Source organism: Carassius carassius, chromosome 2 (assembly GCF_963082965.1).
Source record: "Carassius carassius chromosome 2, fCarCar2.1, whole genome shotgun sequence".
NCBI lineage: Eukaryota > Metazoa > Chordata > Actinopteri > Cypriniformes > Cyprinidae > Carassius > Carassius carassius.
The window spans coordinates 25292799-25309983 of record NC_081756.1 but is presented as its reverse complement, the minus strand read 5'-3'; the positions used below and the strand labels follow the sequence as shown (position 1 = coordinate 25309983).

Below are 17185 nucleotides of genomic sequence, written 5' to 3'. Positions count from 1 at the left end.
AAATATAGTCAATTTTGATTTCATGTGGACTTTAAAAGGCGGCAGTTATTTTACTCACACTTGCTATCCTGCATTGAAACACTATGGCGGATGCGTTTTAGATGAATTTTGGCTGGTCACACCGGTGAATGGTGAAATAGGTCCCTAAATTATTTGGTCCTACCAGAAAACTTGCATAGAAATTAAAATTTAAAATTAAATTAAGCATTTAGCAGAGACTCTTTTATCCAGAGACTTACGAGCCTTTTTTTTTTTTTTTCTTCTTCTTCCTTCATGGAACTTAAGTCTGTATCATTTCCGTGAGGTTTAAACGTGCGCGGTAAGAGCTCGGTCTCGGGCGGCACGATCGTTGTGTCGAGCAAGGCGAGCTCGGAGCTTGCACGGTCTATTGGGCACGACGTGTGGCTTGGCGATGAGAGCAGCTGTCACGATGACGCTTAATGCTGCTCAACGGCCGTGTTTGGCTGGGTAGAAATGATCTCGGGTCCGGCAAAAGCAGCAGGTCTTATAAATCTCCTGTGTAGCTCTCTTCGTTGGTACGAGAATTGGGTCTGTGGTAAGGTGACAGACGAAGCGAACCAGCATGCTGATAAACCGTCAATGGATAGAGGGAAGTCAGCGATATTTATACTATGGGATTGATTACTTGATTATGGTCCACCTGTGTTGATTAGGCTAAGTATCTGACGCGCTCCTCCCAAATCTTATTAATAAAATTTCATTTTATATTACCAGTGGATTTTGTCTACCAGAACCTGAGAGATATTTAAGACCACTGATAATTTAGACCACTGAACTGAATACTGATTTCACTTTTACATATACACTCATCAGCCACTTTATTAAGTACACCGGTTCAATTGCTTGGCAACACAAATTTCTAATCAGCCAATCACATGGCAGAAACGTAATGCATTTAGGCATCTAGATGTGGTGAAGACGACTTGCTGAAGTTCAAACCGTGCATCAGAATGGGAAAGAAAGTGGATTTAAGTGACTTTGAATGTGGAATGGTTATTGGTGCTAGATGGGCTGGTCTGAGTATTTCAAAAACTTTCACACATAACCATCTCTAGGGTTTACAGAGAATGGTCCAAAAAGAGAAAATATCCAGTGAACAGCAGTTATGTGGAAGAAAATGCCTTGTTGATGTCAAAGGGTCAGAGGAGAATGGGCAGACTGATTAGAGATGGTAGAAAGGCAACAGTAACTCAAAGAATCAATTGTTACAACCAAGGTATGCAGAATAACATCTCTGAACACAACACGTCAAACCCTGAAGCAAATTCCAAAAGATTGGAAAAACATTGCCTGGTCTGATGAGTCTCGATTTCTGCTGCGACATTCAGATGGTTGGATCAGAATTGGGCATAAGCATGGATCCATTCTGCCTTGTCTCAACAGTTCAGGCTGGTGGTGGTGGTGTAATGGTGTGGGGGATATTTTCTTGGCACACTTTGGGCCCCTTAGTACCAATTGAGCATCGTTTACATGCCACGGCCTACCTGAGTATTGTTGCTGACCACGTCCATCCCTTTATGACTACAGTGTTCCCTTCTTCTGATGGCTACTTCCAGAAGGATAATGCACCATGTCACAAAGTTCAAATCATTACAATTAGTTAACTTTACTCAAATGGCCTCAACAGTCACCAGATCTCAATCCAGTAGAGCAGCTTTGAAATGTGGTGGAACGGGAGATTCGCATCATGGATGTGCAAGCGACAAATCTGCAGCAACTGCAAGATGCTATCATGTCAATATGGACCAAAATCTTTGAGGAATGTTTCCAACACCTTCCAAATTGGCCAGTAAGTATATATATACACATCTACACACACACACACACATTAGTATTGGTATTAGTATTAGTATAGTGCCATAGTATTTTAGACTGATGCAACTAGCTTATAAATGCATTTATTTATATTATTGTTGTACTTGCCTGCAATGAACAATTATTGGACAAGATCTGCCCCGGTAGCACTTGTTAACCTTTCTGTAATGACAGAAAAAAAAGAGGTCATTAATATTGGAAGTGCAAATAAGTAGATCACGGACATATTTAATTGCCATTTTAGAAACTCTTATAAATATGGGCACATATAAGCATATGACATTGCTTAAACGGATAGTTCACCCAAAAATTTAAATGTTATGTTTATCTGCTTACCCCCATGGAATCCTAGATATAGGTGACTTTGTTTCTTCACTAGAACACAAACCAAGATTTTTAACTTAAACCGTTTTAGTCTGTCAGTCTTATAATGTGAGTGGATGGGAATTACGGGTAAAACACAATAAAATAGGGATGCACGATAAATATCGCCTGATATTTAATGTGCATCTTGTCAGTTATGCCAGTTCTGTAATCAGTGGTAAATCATGTACATGATTTCACGTGGAGCAGCCTTTACTACACAGAGCCTATGTTCACTGGCAAGGTGCGCAAAACATGCACAGAATATGATCGTGGTGAGGCGCAGCTTGTCAGTGAACAATGGCTATTTGTAGTGAATGCTGCTCTGCGTGAAATCACACACGTGTAGAGATTTACCACTGATTACAGAACCGGCTTTACTGACAAGATGCGCATTAAATATTGGACGATATTTATTGTGCATCCCTACCATAAAAAAAACTAAATAAAAAAAAAACCCTGCAGCTCGTGATGATACACTGATGTGTAAACACAAAATGATCATACTGTGCAAGAAATTGAACAGTATTTATATAGTGTTTTACCTCTGATTCACGTAATGTCCAAACTGTTTAACTTTCCTGAGCGAGTCCTCCTGAGCGCGTTCTCAAGCAGGCGGCAGGCGCATGAGGAGGCTTCTTCTTCTTCTTGCTTTAGGGTGGATCGCAGACTTATAAGTACATTACTGCCACCTATCTCTCAAGTGTACCACTATCTCCATTTGAGAGATAGGTGGTGGTAATGCACTTACAAGTCTGCGATCCGCTGTATAGCAAGAAGAGGAAGAAGCAGCCTCATGCGCCTGCTTGAGAATGTGCACAGTACATTTAAGACAGTTCAGACATTGAGGTTTAACAGAGGTAAAAAACTATATAAATTCTGTTCAGGTTCTTGCACAGACCGATTGATTTGTGTCTTTACGCATCAATGTATCGTCACGAACCGCAGGGTTTAATTTTTTTATTTTTTTTGTATGTTTAAGCCGAGATTCTCATACACTTACATTATAAGACTGACAGACTGCAACGGTTTGAACTAAAAATTGGTTTGTGTTCTACTGAAGAAACAAAGTCACCTACATCTTGGATGCCCTGGGGGTAAGCAGATAAACATCAAATTTTCATTTTTGGGTGAACTATCACACTATTTGCTTGAAATAAATAAATAAATAAATAAATGAATAAATATCAAACACGCTACTGTCAAACCAGTGGACTTTCTAACATGTGTCTATCAAAATCATAATAAACCAATAGGTTAATGTCAAACAATTAAAACAAATGGAGAGGTTGTTAAATCCTCCACATTGTGCCAAAAGTCATTAAGTAAATGATATGATGTTAGGCGTCATGATCCAAAACACATTAACCTTGCACAGTTATAATGCCTTCAAAACCATAAGTATTAAACACATAGGTGCTGTTGCCATGGAAACGTACAGTGTTGACTCATATTGTTTCACTTACACCCCCCCCCCCCCCCCCCAAAAAAAAAAGAACCCTGCTTTGTGCATATATCAAGGGTAATTTCTCAAGAGATACCAAAATAAGTTTTTAAGATCAGATCTAAAAACTCATGGGATGACTTTCAATTCTAAATCCCAAAGCATGCATTTACATAATGTTATTTAAAGACAGCAGGGTACAATATTAACACTCGTCAAGAACCAAATACAACAAATTGGCTTTTGGTGAGTTTATTAAACAGAATGTATTAACTTTAACATTATAAGGAACTACAACAGGTTACATGCTTGAAGTATATGAATGGTTATATTAGCCACATATAAATAATATGATATAAGTGAAATGCTCAGTTAAAATCAAAGAAATAAAAACTTATAAATACATTTTACTAACATATCATCTACAGATTTTTAATTCTGTGGAAAAATTACCATGAGAAAGATTTCTAAATTTGATTTTTATTTTAGCAACACAAATGTGAAACATTCCTAGTTTGTAATATTCATTTTAAAAAGCATGAGGGAAATAAATGGTTTTAATTAAAAAAATTACATTTGGACCTTGAAATAAACATAAAATAAAATCTGGTGTTTCCTCCACAAAAAATGTGTAATTAAAGTGCTTTAAATATTTTCTTCTTTGCAACTATCTGTTTTCTTTGAGATAGGACAGATCTGAAAGAGTTCATTGGGCATTAGGGCACCATGTGTGTTTTTGGCTAAACAGAGGGGCAGAGAAAAAGGGTGGGTGAGTGCAAGAAACAGGGACATTTGGTGAGTCTGAGATACAGGTGGGGAGGCAAGGAAAAATCAAGGACCTGGAAGAGGAGATACAGTTTCCAATGATCACTTTTGTGACTATGCAACTGGGCTCATATAACTAGCTGCAACATCACAAAAATGACACTGGCAACCGCTAATTAGCTGGCCAACAAAAAAAGGCGAGTGAGCAGCATGTGACAGATTCTGTGTGAGTCATGGAAGTGTATGAGACAAGACTCTGTCACAGGCCTTTAGGAAGATATTCAGAATGGCAACAGAAACCAGAGCAAGTCAAAGAGAAGCAACAGGGTTAAAACCATCTCACCAAAGCCTCAATGCCCAAGGTGTCATTGAAACTTTGAGAGATACTTTTTTTCTACAGTGAAAAGAATATTCAGAACACTCTGGGTCTCAGAATGGGAGTGATAAGTCAGAATAAAGGATGATATGTAAATCATCAGTGAGACAGCTGATAGCGGATCAGACCCAACCTATTCATTTATCAGGGCACAAGATCCAACATCAGCATACCAGATCTAAATGCTTTGTGCATAATCCAATAGTCTTCCCATGATTGCAACACGAGAATCAGCACTCCAAATCTAATGCAAGCTTTAATCTCATATGACAGGTAACATAATTAACTACATAAACAAAAAATAAGACATTTGCTCAAAGCATAGACTGCGTATAGTAGCTATAAGGAGAACCATCTGAAATCTAAAGCATACTGCTCCCCTGTATCTGTAAAATGGTTACAGAAATGATGGATACACCATAATTCATGAATGTAAGCAAATCAGAGCGAGCTGCACAAGCTCTGAGTCAACAAGAGGAAATTCTCCAAAAGATTACATATAAAACTCCAAAAGTACAAAGCATACAGTCTGAAATGCAACATGCCAACATAATTTCCCTGCAATCTGTGGTGAAGTAGTGGGATTAATAAACTAAATGTAACAGCACAGCAGAACACATGCTAAAATTTGTTAACTCTGCTTGAGCATTAACTACAAAACTGGAAGACAAAAATGGATCATCCTATTGCAGCTATATATCCACCTGTGCCAGGGTTGTTACATTTCTTTAAGGTTTTAACCCAGAGTCCTATTGCATTTCTTTAGAACACTCACAGCGGGTGAAAAATGAGGTAAGCATATACTGCTGTTCGGGAAAATGCACAGATATTTTGAGGGGCAGGGGCTCAAGTGGAAAAAAGGGCAATTATCATATTTTTTTTCCCCTAAACAAAACGTTAATTATACTAACACAACTCTGACTTACCAATTTATTTTAAGTCTGTCACACTCATAATATTGTTATAATTACACTCACTGTACCACACACACACACACACACACACACACACACACACACACACACACACACACACACACACACACACACACACACAAACTGATGGTGACAAGAACTTTGTTTCACATTTGAGGGAGGGCTGTAAGATCTATCAGCATACAAAAAAAATCTTGATGTAAATCATTAACTAATAACTGGGGAAGTTCTGTGGTGATATGCTTTAGTTATTTTAATTATCCTATTCATCTGCCATGCCTAGTGTCAAATATTGGTTTGCATATCAAGACGGTGATTCTGATGACGTTATTCATTTTACTGTATTCAGCTGTTGTTTCTCCATTAAGTTAGCCTGTATGCCCATGATATATTGCCTTAGCTAAACTTGAGCTAACTTATTACATGGTAGCTCATGAGTCAGGGATGATAGTAAGACAAATAAGCATATTTGTCTTTTGAATAATTAGCTGTAAATTGGAGGCACAGGTAGCTTATTCTTTTGTTCATCACCACTCTCCTCCGCAACAAGACAAACACAACTGGAAAGGGAGGGAGGGCTTCACTTCTGCGGCTCTCTCTGTGTCTTTGATGTGGTACACTGCTGTGCTGCGCGCCTGTGCAGATTTCCTGACCCAACCTGATATTTCTATTTTATTTTATTTTTTTGATGGGGAAAGCTGTGCGCAAACAGATACACACACAGACACACATAATACATATATTCATTTATAAAAATACAAAAAATCCCAGATAAAAGGGAACTTATCTTATAGAAGAAAAAGGGCAGGTGCTCAAGCCCTCTTTTATGTCTATGTGTACACATGCCTGTTGCTGTTGGCATTCCTTTAACTACTGTTTTACTGCTGAACATTTCACATTTAATTGGAGTGTTTAATTTAATAGAGATTATTGCGGGATTGCCATGTGTTTGCTACTATGCACAAATTTAAGGATCTGGAATACAAAAAAGTAATTAACTAAAGGGCAAGATTTTATTTCTTCAAAAACATACTCTCGGTTCTTTCTAAAGCTACAGGCTGAAGGTAAATGAACAAAAACTTGGTAAAAAATAAGTACACTGGCCCAAACCTTGATTAAGATGAAAATTGCTTAGGTAAGCATTCATACAGCAGCTGGACACATACCTGCGGAAGTCCAGCAAGGTTCTAGCTGACTCTGGAACATTCTGGTCCATCCAGGACAAGAAGTGGAACTGAGTGACTGTGCGGGTCTCATTAGTCTGGATGTTCTTCAAGTAGAAACTGCGCACCAGGAAATCATCACACCAGATATGCTCAGAGACCAGATTTACCTTCAAGAACATAAGAAGAGTATGATTTTACACAATCACTGGAACGTCCTGTAATATAATATGTAAGCTGTCAAGGTTAAAAATGTAAGATTTTGGGAAATGTTTCATCAAATGATTTGACATGTAGAATTCAAACACAGACAAAGCTTGTAGGAAAGACTGTTATTTTGGCATAACTAATAGGGTGGTCATGGAACCTTTTCACATTTCCAGTATTCTCAGAAGTAGAAAAGTAGTTGGCAAAGTTGGTAAACTTCTACAATGGAAAATGGAAATGACAACAAATGTATTTTGAGTTCCCATTTTCTCTAATAGCAAAAGGAAAAATCAACAATAGCATTTCTAAGATTTTCAGAGAGCGAGATTACATTTGCTAAATTTACAGTTAATAACTGGAAATACGTCATCACAGTCTGTGAAAAGGGTCCATTGTCTTTATATTAAGTTAAGGTATAGAAATAATAAAAAATAATAAAAACATCATTCAAATATATAAAACCACAGTGTCCACAGGAGCTTTACCTCATATATGTGGTAGAGGTCTGAGCCTTCATCAGGCCAATACTGATGACACTGTTTGATCCCGTTTTCAGCAAGAGGTGTCAGCATGACAATAACCACACAGCCACTCTCCCAAACCATCTACACAGCAGAGCAGAAAATGCTAAATCAATGTTTCAATGTAGATGGGGAGGACAGCTAAAAAGAAATTCTCAAGACAAAAAAATTCCCTCTTTTATTGAATGACTGGATTCAGAGAGTTTTTCAGTGGAGCTCACTTTAAAGATAATTGGTCTTAATAACTCAACCCCACTCGTCACTAATAGAGGTTTAGTTTAGTCTTCCAGCCCACCTCTCTCGATCTCCCCTTCTCCTTGTATACGGAACCTCCTCAGCCTTGCTCCATTTCCCCTAATCACACTTTTACTGTGTCCTTCAGTCACAGAAAGGCCCACTGCGGCCATTATGAAAATGAAGGGAAAACACTGACTTTTATGGTAGCAATAAAATACAATGATCCTGCTCATAAAATAATCAAACTCATGTGCCATATGTCCCCACAGAGTCATTAACAGAGAAATGTAGACACATCACACCATGGTAAAAGTGGTTCAAAAAGTAATATAAAGTTATCATGAATATGTTTTAATTTTTAATCTCACAAAACACTGCAGATAAATTTACTGATAAATAAAAGGTCTTAAATTCATGATTGTATAATGAGAGAATTGTGGCAATACAAAGTAGCTTTCATAGAATGTAGTAATAGGAATAAAGACAGAAATGTGTTTAGATGCTTATCACTGTATATATTATTAGTCAAATGATGTTATTCAGTATTATTATTAAAAAAAAATATTTTCTTGTTTAGTTTAACATTTTCTGAAAACCAGGTGATCAAATATTGTTGAGTTTGAGATTTGCAGTGTAATATGGGGAAAAGGTCAAACAAAACCAACAAACATGTTTCTGAAACCTCTGCAGAGAACAGGATTGAGTGCTCTGTGCATGGTCAGAATTCTCAATATAAATCGCACAAAGCAACAATTGAATATTCTGTGAATAAATCTTGAAAGATGTAGTTGAAAGTTCCTTCCCCATCTGAGGAAAACTTTTCATAATATTATGCAAAGATAAAAAAGGATCTTTTTTGAAATGAGGACAAATCTTCAATTCTGACATTCGTTGTAACGTGGACCTAAAGAGAATCATCACTTATCTTTAGGAGTTCAGTGGAAATAAATGTTTCCAGAAAAAGTACATCTAAAAAGACCTAAAACACCAATATGTCACATTCAGTTTTGTTAAACTACATTTTCATAATTACCTCTTTAATTATTAGTTTCTGTTTGGATGTAAACCAGCTAATTTTTTATTAATGTAACTTTGAACATCATGAATGCTTACCACTAATTAACACAATTTTTCTTTTTCTTTTTTTTTTGTGAATGACAAATTAGAGAAAGTCTAACATCCTCAAGCCATGCCTAGTAAGGAAAAGGTTTGCACGTAATATATAAGTACATATGCATGTACACATGCCCTATATAAAGGAGAAAACTTAAGACTCTGCAAACTCTTAAAAGCTTGGCTCTGCTTGGTATGAATCATCTTTTCATTAATGAGAAGAAACAGAGACAATGACATCACTACGCTAATTGACAGGGATTAATGTACTCAGTTTAATTTAAATGGAGTTTTTAATGGCCTTTTTTGAATTCGGAACTGGTCTGACTGTCTATAATTCATCTGCAAGGAATTAAATCAATTTAGATAATTAATTTTCTGCCACAAATTGACAAAATGACAAATTCAAACAACCAATAACATCAATTAGTGTACACCCACATCTGTTTGTGAACACAGCTTTGTGATTATAGAGGGTCAAATGACAGCAACACATTACCACAGTCAATTAATAAAAATGTAGATTATGGTTTGTCTTTAACACTTTATCTAACCTGCAAAAAAAAAAAAAAAAAAAAAAAAAAAACAAGCACCAAAGCACACACATGAAACAAAGAAAAAACAAATTCAGTGTTGCTGCTATCTGCTGGTTGGAAATTATTAATTGAGATAAAAACATCCTACACATGCGAGCAAAAAGCATTTAGGTGTTTCTTAAAATCAACTGAGCAATTAACACTGATTCTAATATGCAAACAAATAAATAAAAGCACTAAAATCTATTTGTTATAATCTATTAAAACTATTATACTGAGAAACTTTCTCATTCAAAGCAGAAAAGGCTCAGATCCTCACTTGTATTTTCAGCCCTGACACTGCAGTGAGGAATCCCAAACCTTATGGGACCTTTGGCTCTCCTAATTAAGGTATTATGGTGATGTTCATAAAGCAGCTTTCTTAAAGCAGATGGAAAGTGTCCTTTTCGCCCTTAACATAACCAAAAAAAGGCCCAGCTTTGCCTTATTTTAGAGTTCATATGGTGCACAGATGCTTTCACATTATATTTCAAGTTCTCAATTTGCTTTTACAGACAGATATTGAAACCAATATGAATGCAAAAGCGATTCTTGCTAATGGGTGTGCAGGGGTCTAAAATGGTAAAAAAGGAACTATTAATTCTGAATAGTGGTTTTGAATCATGAATCATGAACCTAACATTTTCATTCTTGCACTTGTGTTTTATCCATATGTATCAGACGTGGACAACACTGAGTATCGTACCTGCCAGAAGTCTGCCACTGTGGAGGGAAGAGGACCTTGAGCGCTGATATAGGCTGGGTTTCGGGGGTCATGGTCCATCTTAAAATTGAAAAGACGGAGGAAATATTTCATAAACATGCATGAAAAGAACATTTTCAATTAATACTGAAAACGAAACACTTAGCACTCTGTTGATATTATATATCTACTCTACAGAAGTACAAAAACGATATAGCTGCATGTTGGAAAGGACGCAAGTTTCTATGGTGCTCTCCTCTGACATGAAGCCTCTATGTAATCTGCACGGTTTCATTTATCTTATTTATTTGCTTTCTGAGCATTTCATCGGTCCCCTCCGATCTTTGGGGAAGGGATAAACAAACTTGCTGCCAAGAGAAACAGAATGTCCACGATTTCTGTTTGGACTTAAAAAGCTTGAGAGAAAAAAAGTAAAAAGCAAATCAAATAAAGAGAAGGCACAGAGGTCTGTCACTAATGAGAGAAGAGTTGTCTCTCTCACGACCACCTCCCCTCTTCTGTCTGTCTCATTTTTATCTGCTCCACATCCACTCTCTCCTCCATTTCTATATCTTTCTATCATCTCCAGTCACCCCTTCTTCCTCTCTCTCCCCTGTCTGTCCTCTCCGAGCATGTGCATTCTTTAATACATCTGATTAAAGCCGGCTCTGGGAGTAAAGCAAGGCATCTCTCTAATCAAACGCATTTATTGATGAGAAGCTCAGTGGCTGGAGGAGGGTGTCTGCGTGTAATTGTGTGTCTGTCTGAGTGAAAGCTGTCCTGATGGAAAAGAGCTAATGATGAAAAAAAAAAAAAAAACCTTGATATGGATATGGACTATGACATTCATAATGCACTAGCCACAATTAAATAATGACAGGCAAGAGCTTCACCAACACTTCAGCTAATCAGCAGCAAAACCATAACAAGCAAAAGTAGATTTTAAACCGCAGCAAAGGGACAATCCACCTCTTTGCAAACTACGTCAGGGTTTCTCAACCTTCTTTCCATCAGTAAGACTCAAGTATCTCTTCACTGACACAAACCAGAATGTGTTCACTGTTAAAAGTGGTATCTTTAATTGTTAACGTAAGGAGCTGTTTCTACATTATCTAACCCTTAAATGTATAGTATAACCTGTGTATTTACATTGATACATTTTTGACTTGTATAAAGCCAACTAATTTAGATTTTACCAAATTAAGAACATTAGATTTAACATTTTGTTCTGTTCATACTAATATTATATATTACCTTAATATTATTTTTAAAATAATATCATACTGAATTTAATTTAGCATTATTACAAATTTAATTCAACATTATAACATCAACGTTAAAAAGGTTTTGATGTATACTGTCAGTGCTTCATGTTTACTTTTGTTTCTTATTATTTCTATCTGTTTATCTTTATATATTTTATGCATAGTCTTTGGAGCAAATCACATTTACATTTCAATGCAGGTTGTATTCTGTATATAATTGTGTATGTGCCAAATAAAAATCTAATCTTGAATCTACAGTGGATGGAAAACAAGCCCAGGAAATCACACATATATTCACGGGTACACGTAAATTCAATTGGCAATTACTGATTTATGCAGTAAAGGTGAATGGTCAGAATGGGGCATGCTATTGATTAATTATTATTTTTTAATCTTTGTCTACATGCTTTGATGACCAAAATTCTGAATTGAACTCTTATAATGTGTGTCTGATGTATTGGTTCTGAACATTCTGTCCATTAAAGAACATCAACACATCATTCTTCAGGTCTAAAAGAAAGGCAGAAGCAAAAAAATAAAAATAAAAATAATAATAATAATAATTCGCTGATTACAAAATCCTGTCCGCACTCATAATAGAGGAACCATATTACGGTCTGGATGCATTACCAGAGAATATCATCTTGACCTGAAATGAAATGACTCCTTACAAAAAGAAGTGAAGGCTATCATCAGATTGGAATGTGCTCATTTTGAGCTGTAACAAAAGCGTGTTTGTCTGAAAGGGTAAGGTATGCAGTCCTGTTAGGGTGTCAGATGTGTATGTGTTTGTGTATGTCCTTGAATCTTCAAGCTAAGGTCATTTAAAAAGTATAGCCCTCCTGATAAATGTAGACATTTTTCACATCCAAAAAGTTCTGTTTTTATGAATATTTCACCACATCGATTAAATGCTACAGCTGTCTTTGTGAGTGCGTTTCGGAGTACATGTGACTTATAAGCACAAAAGGCGATCACAAAGCCTTTCTAAACTTTTGCTAAAGTAATTGCATGGTTCAGTACTTCTGCACTAATTTCTCTATAGCTTCACAAAAAGATCAAACACCACTGAATGATAGAGACAGATTCATACCCCATGGTTACAGTGAATGACACGCACACCCATTAGCATGGCAGAAAATGGATATAATTGCTTTGCTCAACCTTAATTGTTGGCAAGAGCAATTTAAGGGTAGAACAATTATATATACACAAACTCGCTAATGCTTGCAGTCTATATAAAGTTTTTTGACTACCCACTCTCTATAAAGGGTGTTATTATAGTCGATTTGTCATTTCACGCTCAGAGAGATTATCACACACTTAAAGTCTAATTACATTAAGACATCAGAGACTTTTTAGCAGTTTATCAGTAAATTTAGCATCCTCTTATGCTCGGTAAGGGGGAAAAAAATCAAAGAAAGAAGAAGATTAGGGCAAAGTATTTTTTGTTTACAGGATACATTACCTCAATATGTGAATTATTATTTATAGTGAAATAAAATTAATAGGAGTCAAGATTGATGGAACAAAGCAAAGAATGCAATAGTGTTCACTTGGTTTAATTTACTCAATATTACTGAAAGGATTGAAGCGTTTCTAAATATCATCCAAAAAGCTTTATCTGCACCACTTATACCTTTTTTGTGTTTGTATGACTGAAAGATAGAGAAACAGAGATCCAGAGCATAAATCCAGATCCAGAGCATAACCCCAAACAGTCACCAAATCCGAAAGATAGGGTGTTAGTGTGAGGAGGTTGTGAAAAATATCCTAAATGATTTACTTTGAGGCCTTTTTCTTTCTTGCAGCTAATGAGAAAGAAGCCACAAACATTGACAGACATAATTATCACAGTTTTTGAAACACACATTGCCAAATCCCTGCTGTGCTTTAATTACTGCGCCTCCATGCATTTGTCTCCGCACCAGCGGATCAGTGCACCCAACCCGACTTCAGCACGAACCCTTGGGGAGGGAGGGCTGACTTGTGCCTTTTGTTTCATCTTTTGACGAGTTGGAGTCCACAAATAACAGCGTGTAAAAATGACTCAGTTTGACTTTCTCAGTGTGATACTGCTGCACAGGTATTATACTAATTAACATTATGTGTATGTACTGATAAAGGGGCCTAAACAAAAATGATTGTGTCTGTGATGGAGATGAAATCACAGTGTTTGGTTTTAAAGCATTCAAATGCTGTGCTCTGTCTCTTATGTTATGCACACAAAAAGCTTACATTGATAGAAAAGCCTTCCTTCTGGCTAATAATTTTTGCCGTGCTTATTTTTGTTCTAGAAATGAATGATTGACTATTTTAACCTAGTTTCAGTTTTTTTTCTTTGTGTTTTTTCAGTCTCTCATTGTCTGTGCTTCTACATATACATAAAAGAGCATATTTAACAGAATGAGAAAGGTCACGGTTGATCCACAGAGTAAAGAAGGGAAGGAGAAAGGGGGAACATGTCTCAGAGCAAATAAATACATTATAACAGCAAGCCTCCAGTTTCAAAGGAGAGGTTAAAATAGACCTGGCATGGTCTAAACAATTGGCACAGACAGACATAAACACCCAAAAAGAGGAAGAGTTTCAGTCACGTGAACAACCTGTAAGAGGTGTTTTCACTCCCATTAATGGACATGATGCGTAAATATGTAAATAACAAGTGTGTCTACTTACAATGGGACTGGCGTTGATATAATCAGATCTGGATTGGTTATTCTCTGGCTTCAGGATGACCCTGGAGTGATCATCTACAGTATTCAGAGACAGACAGAGACAGATGATGACTTAACTACTAGAGCATCAACAATTCAATAACACACTTCTCTTAAACATGTGATCACTCCTTTAGTAGAGAAGGATACAAAGTTCTGATTAGTGTATGATTAGAAGAGGCCCCTGACTTTTTAATTAATCAAAACAGAACACATTAGCCTGAGACAGGCTGTGATGCCGTCCTACGGCATAGAAACAAATATGAATTCACTCGAGGCAGTTACGATTTGTGAAGCACTCACACACAAGGACGCCGTGTGGGCGGTTGCGCTGGACATTCTGTTCCTCCTGACCCACCGCACACGCTGCTGGCTCAGCCTGGTAACTACAGAGAGCCTCCCACTCCTTATCCAAACGATCTTTATTTTGCAGGTGATCCTCCATATACGTCTACACATGGGAGAAAGACACAGAGACAATGTTGCTTGAAAGGTCCTAATGATGTTATAGCGAATCAAATACTTCCTGTAACATGCATAACTCAATAAAAAAACAAGCATTTCCAGCCCAGACAACATATAAAACAATGATGCAAATATACAGCAGAGGATTTTAGTTCAATGCAGGGTTACATTTGTTGTTTATACAATGTAAACAAGAGCATTAACCATTTTTCTTGTGCTTATGCATTTCATGTGCTGTTTGCCTTCCCGTGTAAACGTTTTTGAATTAAGTCTCCGTCCCTCCCCTTAATCCGGTGAGTAAAAATGCTACGGAGCAAGTTTCCATTTGTATGCTATAATCCAGCTTTACCTCTAAGGCCAACCTATCGCTTTCTGTGCTTTCTTTCTACACAACAATACAATCACTCACCTATCCATCTTCAGACAGACAAGAGCTCAAACCCGTTCAGCACGGGAATCGTAGACAGTAATCCTAAACATGCACCACAAAGGAGGAAAGAGGGAGAGAGAGAGGGGTAGAGAAAGGGGGGTTGCAGGGAGGGGGCATGTCCTGACAATCACACATGCAATTAAGACTCCTGAAAGGCCTGGGCACGCCAGTGCCTCTTCAGCCTGCTTCAATCACTCCTTTTCACTGCTTGCACAAATGCTGATAAGACTGTCTACGCTTAAGCCGCCTTCCCAAGAAGCCCAAATTGAATTCAACTGAGACAAAGGGGAGTGGATGGAGAGACAGAGACAGAGAGAGAAAGAGAGAGAGAGACAGACAGACAGACAGAGAGCTCAGAGGACTGTGTTGCTGGCCAGAGTATAAGAGCATAAGTGTTGTTTGGCGGTTAGTGTCTTGTTTTGTGGCTGCTTATTTCTGGCCTCCCATTGTTAACCCACAAGAAGGGGTTTACCTTGTACATGTGGGCATGTGAATGTTTGTTTTATAAGTTTATTGTGTGAAAACCAATTACAAACTCATAACCTAATGTCAAGAATCCTCTTGGTCCGTACACAGACAGCGATCTGTAATCTCAGAGGGCTTTAACTCACAATGTTCCTGCATGCCAAAAGTGCCCCTTTAAAACATTTTAAATATATAACTTGTAGTACATCAATGTCTTCACACCAACATCACTGCTATATTTTTTCCTATTTGACTAGCACTTTGCACTCCTCTGAACAGTGGGCATGTGTATGTGAGACCTTGTTTTAATAGATGATGAACCGTGTGACGGTTGCTTAAAAGTTGCTTAATTAAAGACATTATGGTTCATATGGAATTCATGATTCGGTGAAGGAGAAAAGACTTTGATTAAATGCCACTGTAATAAGATTAACTTAAATAGGAGAAAAACGGGGCCAATGACCAAGAAAATCTAGGTGTCAGAAGATTTTCATTTTAGTTTAAAGACACAAATACCATTGCTATCATTTTAGAGCACAGCTATTACTCAAAGTAAGTTGGTAAGATTTTTTTTTATATATAATTAACTGTTTTTTATTCAAACATATTTAAAAATATAATTTATTCTGGTGAAGCTGAATTTTAAGCAACCATTATTCCAGCCATCAGTGTCACATGATCCTTCATAAATCCCTTTTATATGCTGATATGGTGCTCTAGTAGCATTTTTTTATTATCGATGTTAAAAACAGTTGTGCTGCTTAATCTTTTTGAGGAAACCAGGATATAATTCTTTGATGAATAGAAAGGTCACACTTCTTATTTGAAACATATTTGTAACATTATAACATTTTTATTTTTACTTTTGATCAATTTAATGTATCCTTGTTGAATGAAAGTATTACACTGACTTTACTGTAAATACATGAATAATAATGCACAAGAATAATTAAAAATCTCCTGCACAACAATCAAACTAAGTCATGATCTTTACTGATCTCTATTCTAACTTAACTTAATAACAACCAAAGCACTTTTCCACGAAACCACTGGCCTTTTACCAGCAAAAACTGTGACAGGTAGTTGCACTTAAAATGTTCTCATCCTTCAAGTTACATATGATCACAAGATAAATAAATTACCCAGCAATCAGTTTACTTCTCCAGTTCTGTGCCATTAGTGCCATGAGTGGACAAACAGCCAGTGTAAGTGGCCACATATGGCTGTTATGAGGACAATTTGCTCTTCTTAAACATACATCTGACTTCTGGGCAGAAGTTTTTATTATTTTCTCTTTTAGTTTTTCTTGTTTTTATGTTACAGATGGTTGATGGAGCATCTGCCTATGTGTGTGTGTTTCTGAGACCATATGTAACAGTAACTCTCTCTATTTGCCTTCTCTAATACCTCCTCTATTAAGAAGATGATGCATGATTTAATCAGAGACAGAGGGATTTGGCAACTAGCCAACCATTTAATCACTGAGGTACTTCTCCCTGACAGACAGCAGACCCTTTTCTCTCCATTCACACTGATAATAAATAAATAAATAAAAATCACCCCACCTCTTCTTTAAGCAATGTCAAATAATCTCTAAATACTACA

The 17185-nt window shown here is 36.9% G+C and overlaps 1 protein-coding gene across 1 annotated transcript in view; it reads right to left on the bottom strand.

Moving 5' to 3' along the window:
- The window catches only part of LOC132107251 (receptor-type tyrosine-protein phosphatase N2-like), a 223739-nt gene that overhangs the window by 16349 nt on the left and 190205 nt on the right, over positions 1-17185 (bottom strand). The window contains exons 15-20 of the mRNA XM_059513490.1: positions 14524-14671; positions 14183-14256; positions 10242-10319; positions 7575-7694; positions 6886-7052; positions 1945-1998 (exon numbers count right to left, since the gene is read on the bottom strand). Of these exons, the coding sequence (XP_059369473.1) occupies positions 1945-1998; positions 6886-7052; positions 7575-7694; positions 10242-10319; positions 14183-14256; positions 14524-14671 (641 nt within the window). The remainder of the gene's footprint in view (positions 1-1944; positions 1999-6885; positions 7053-7574; positions 7695-10241; positions 10320-14182; positions 14257-14523; positions 14672-17185) is intronic.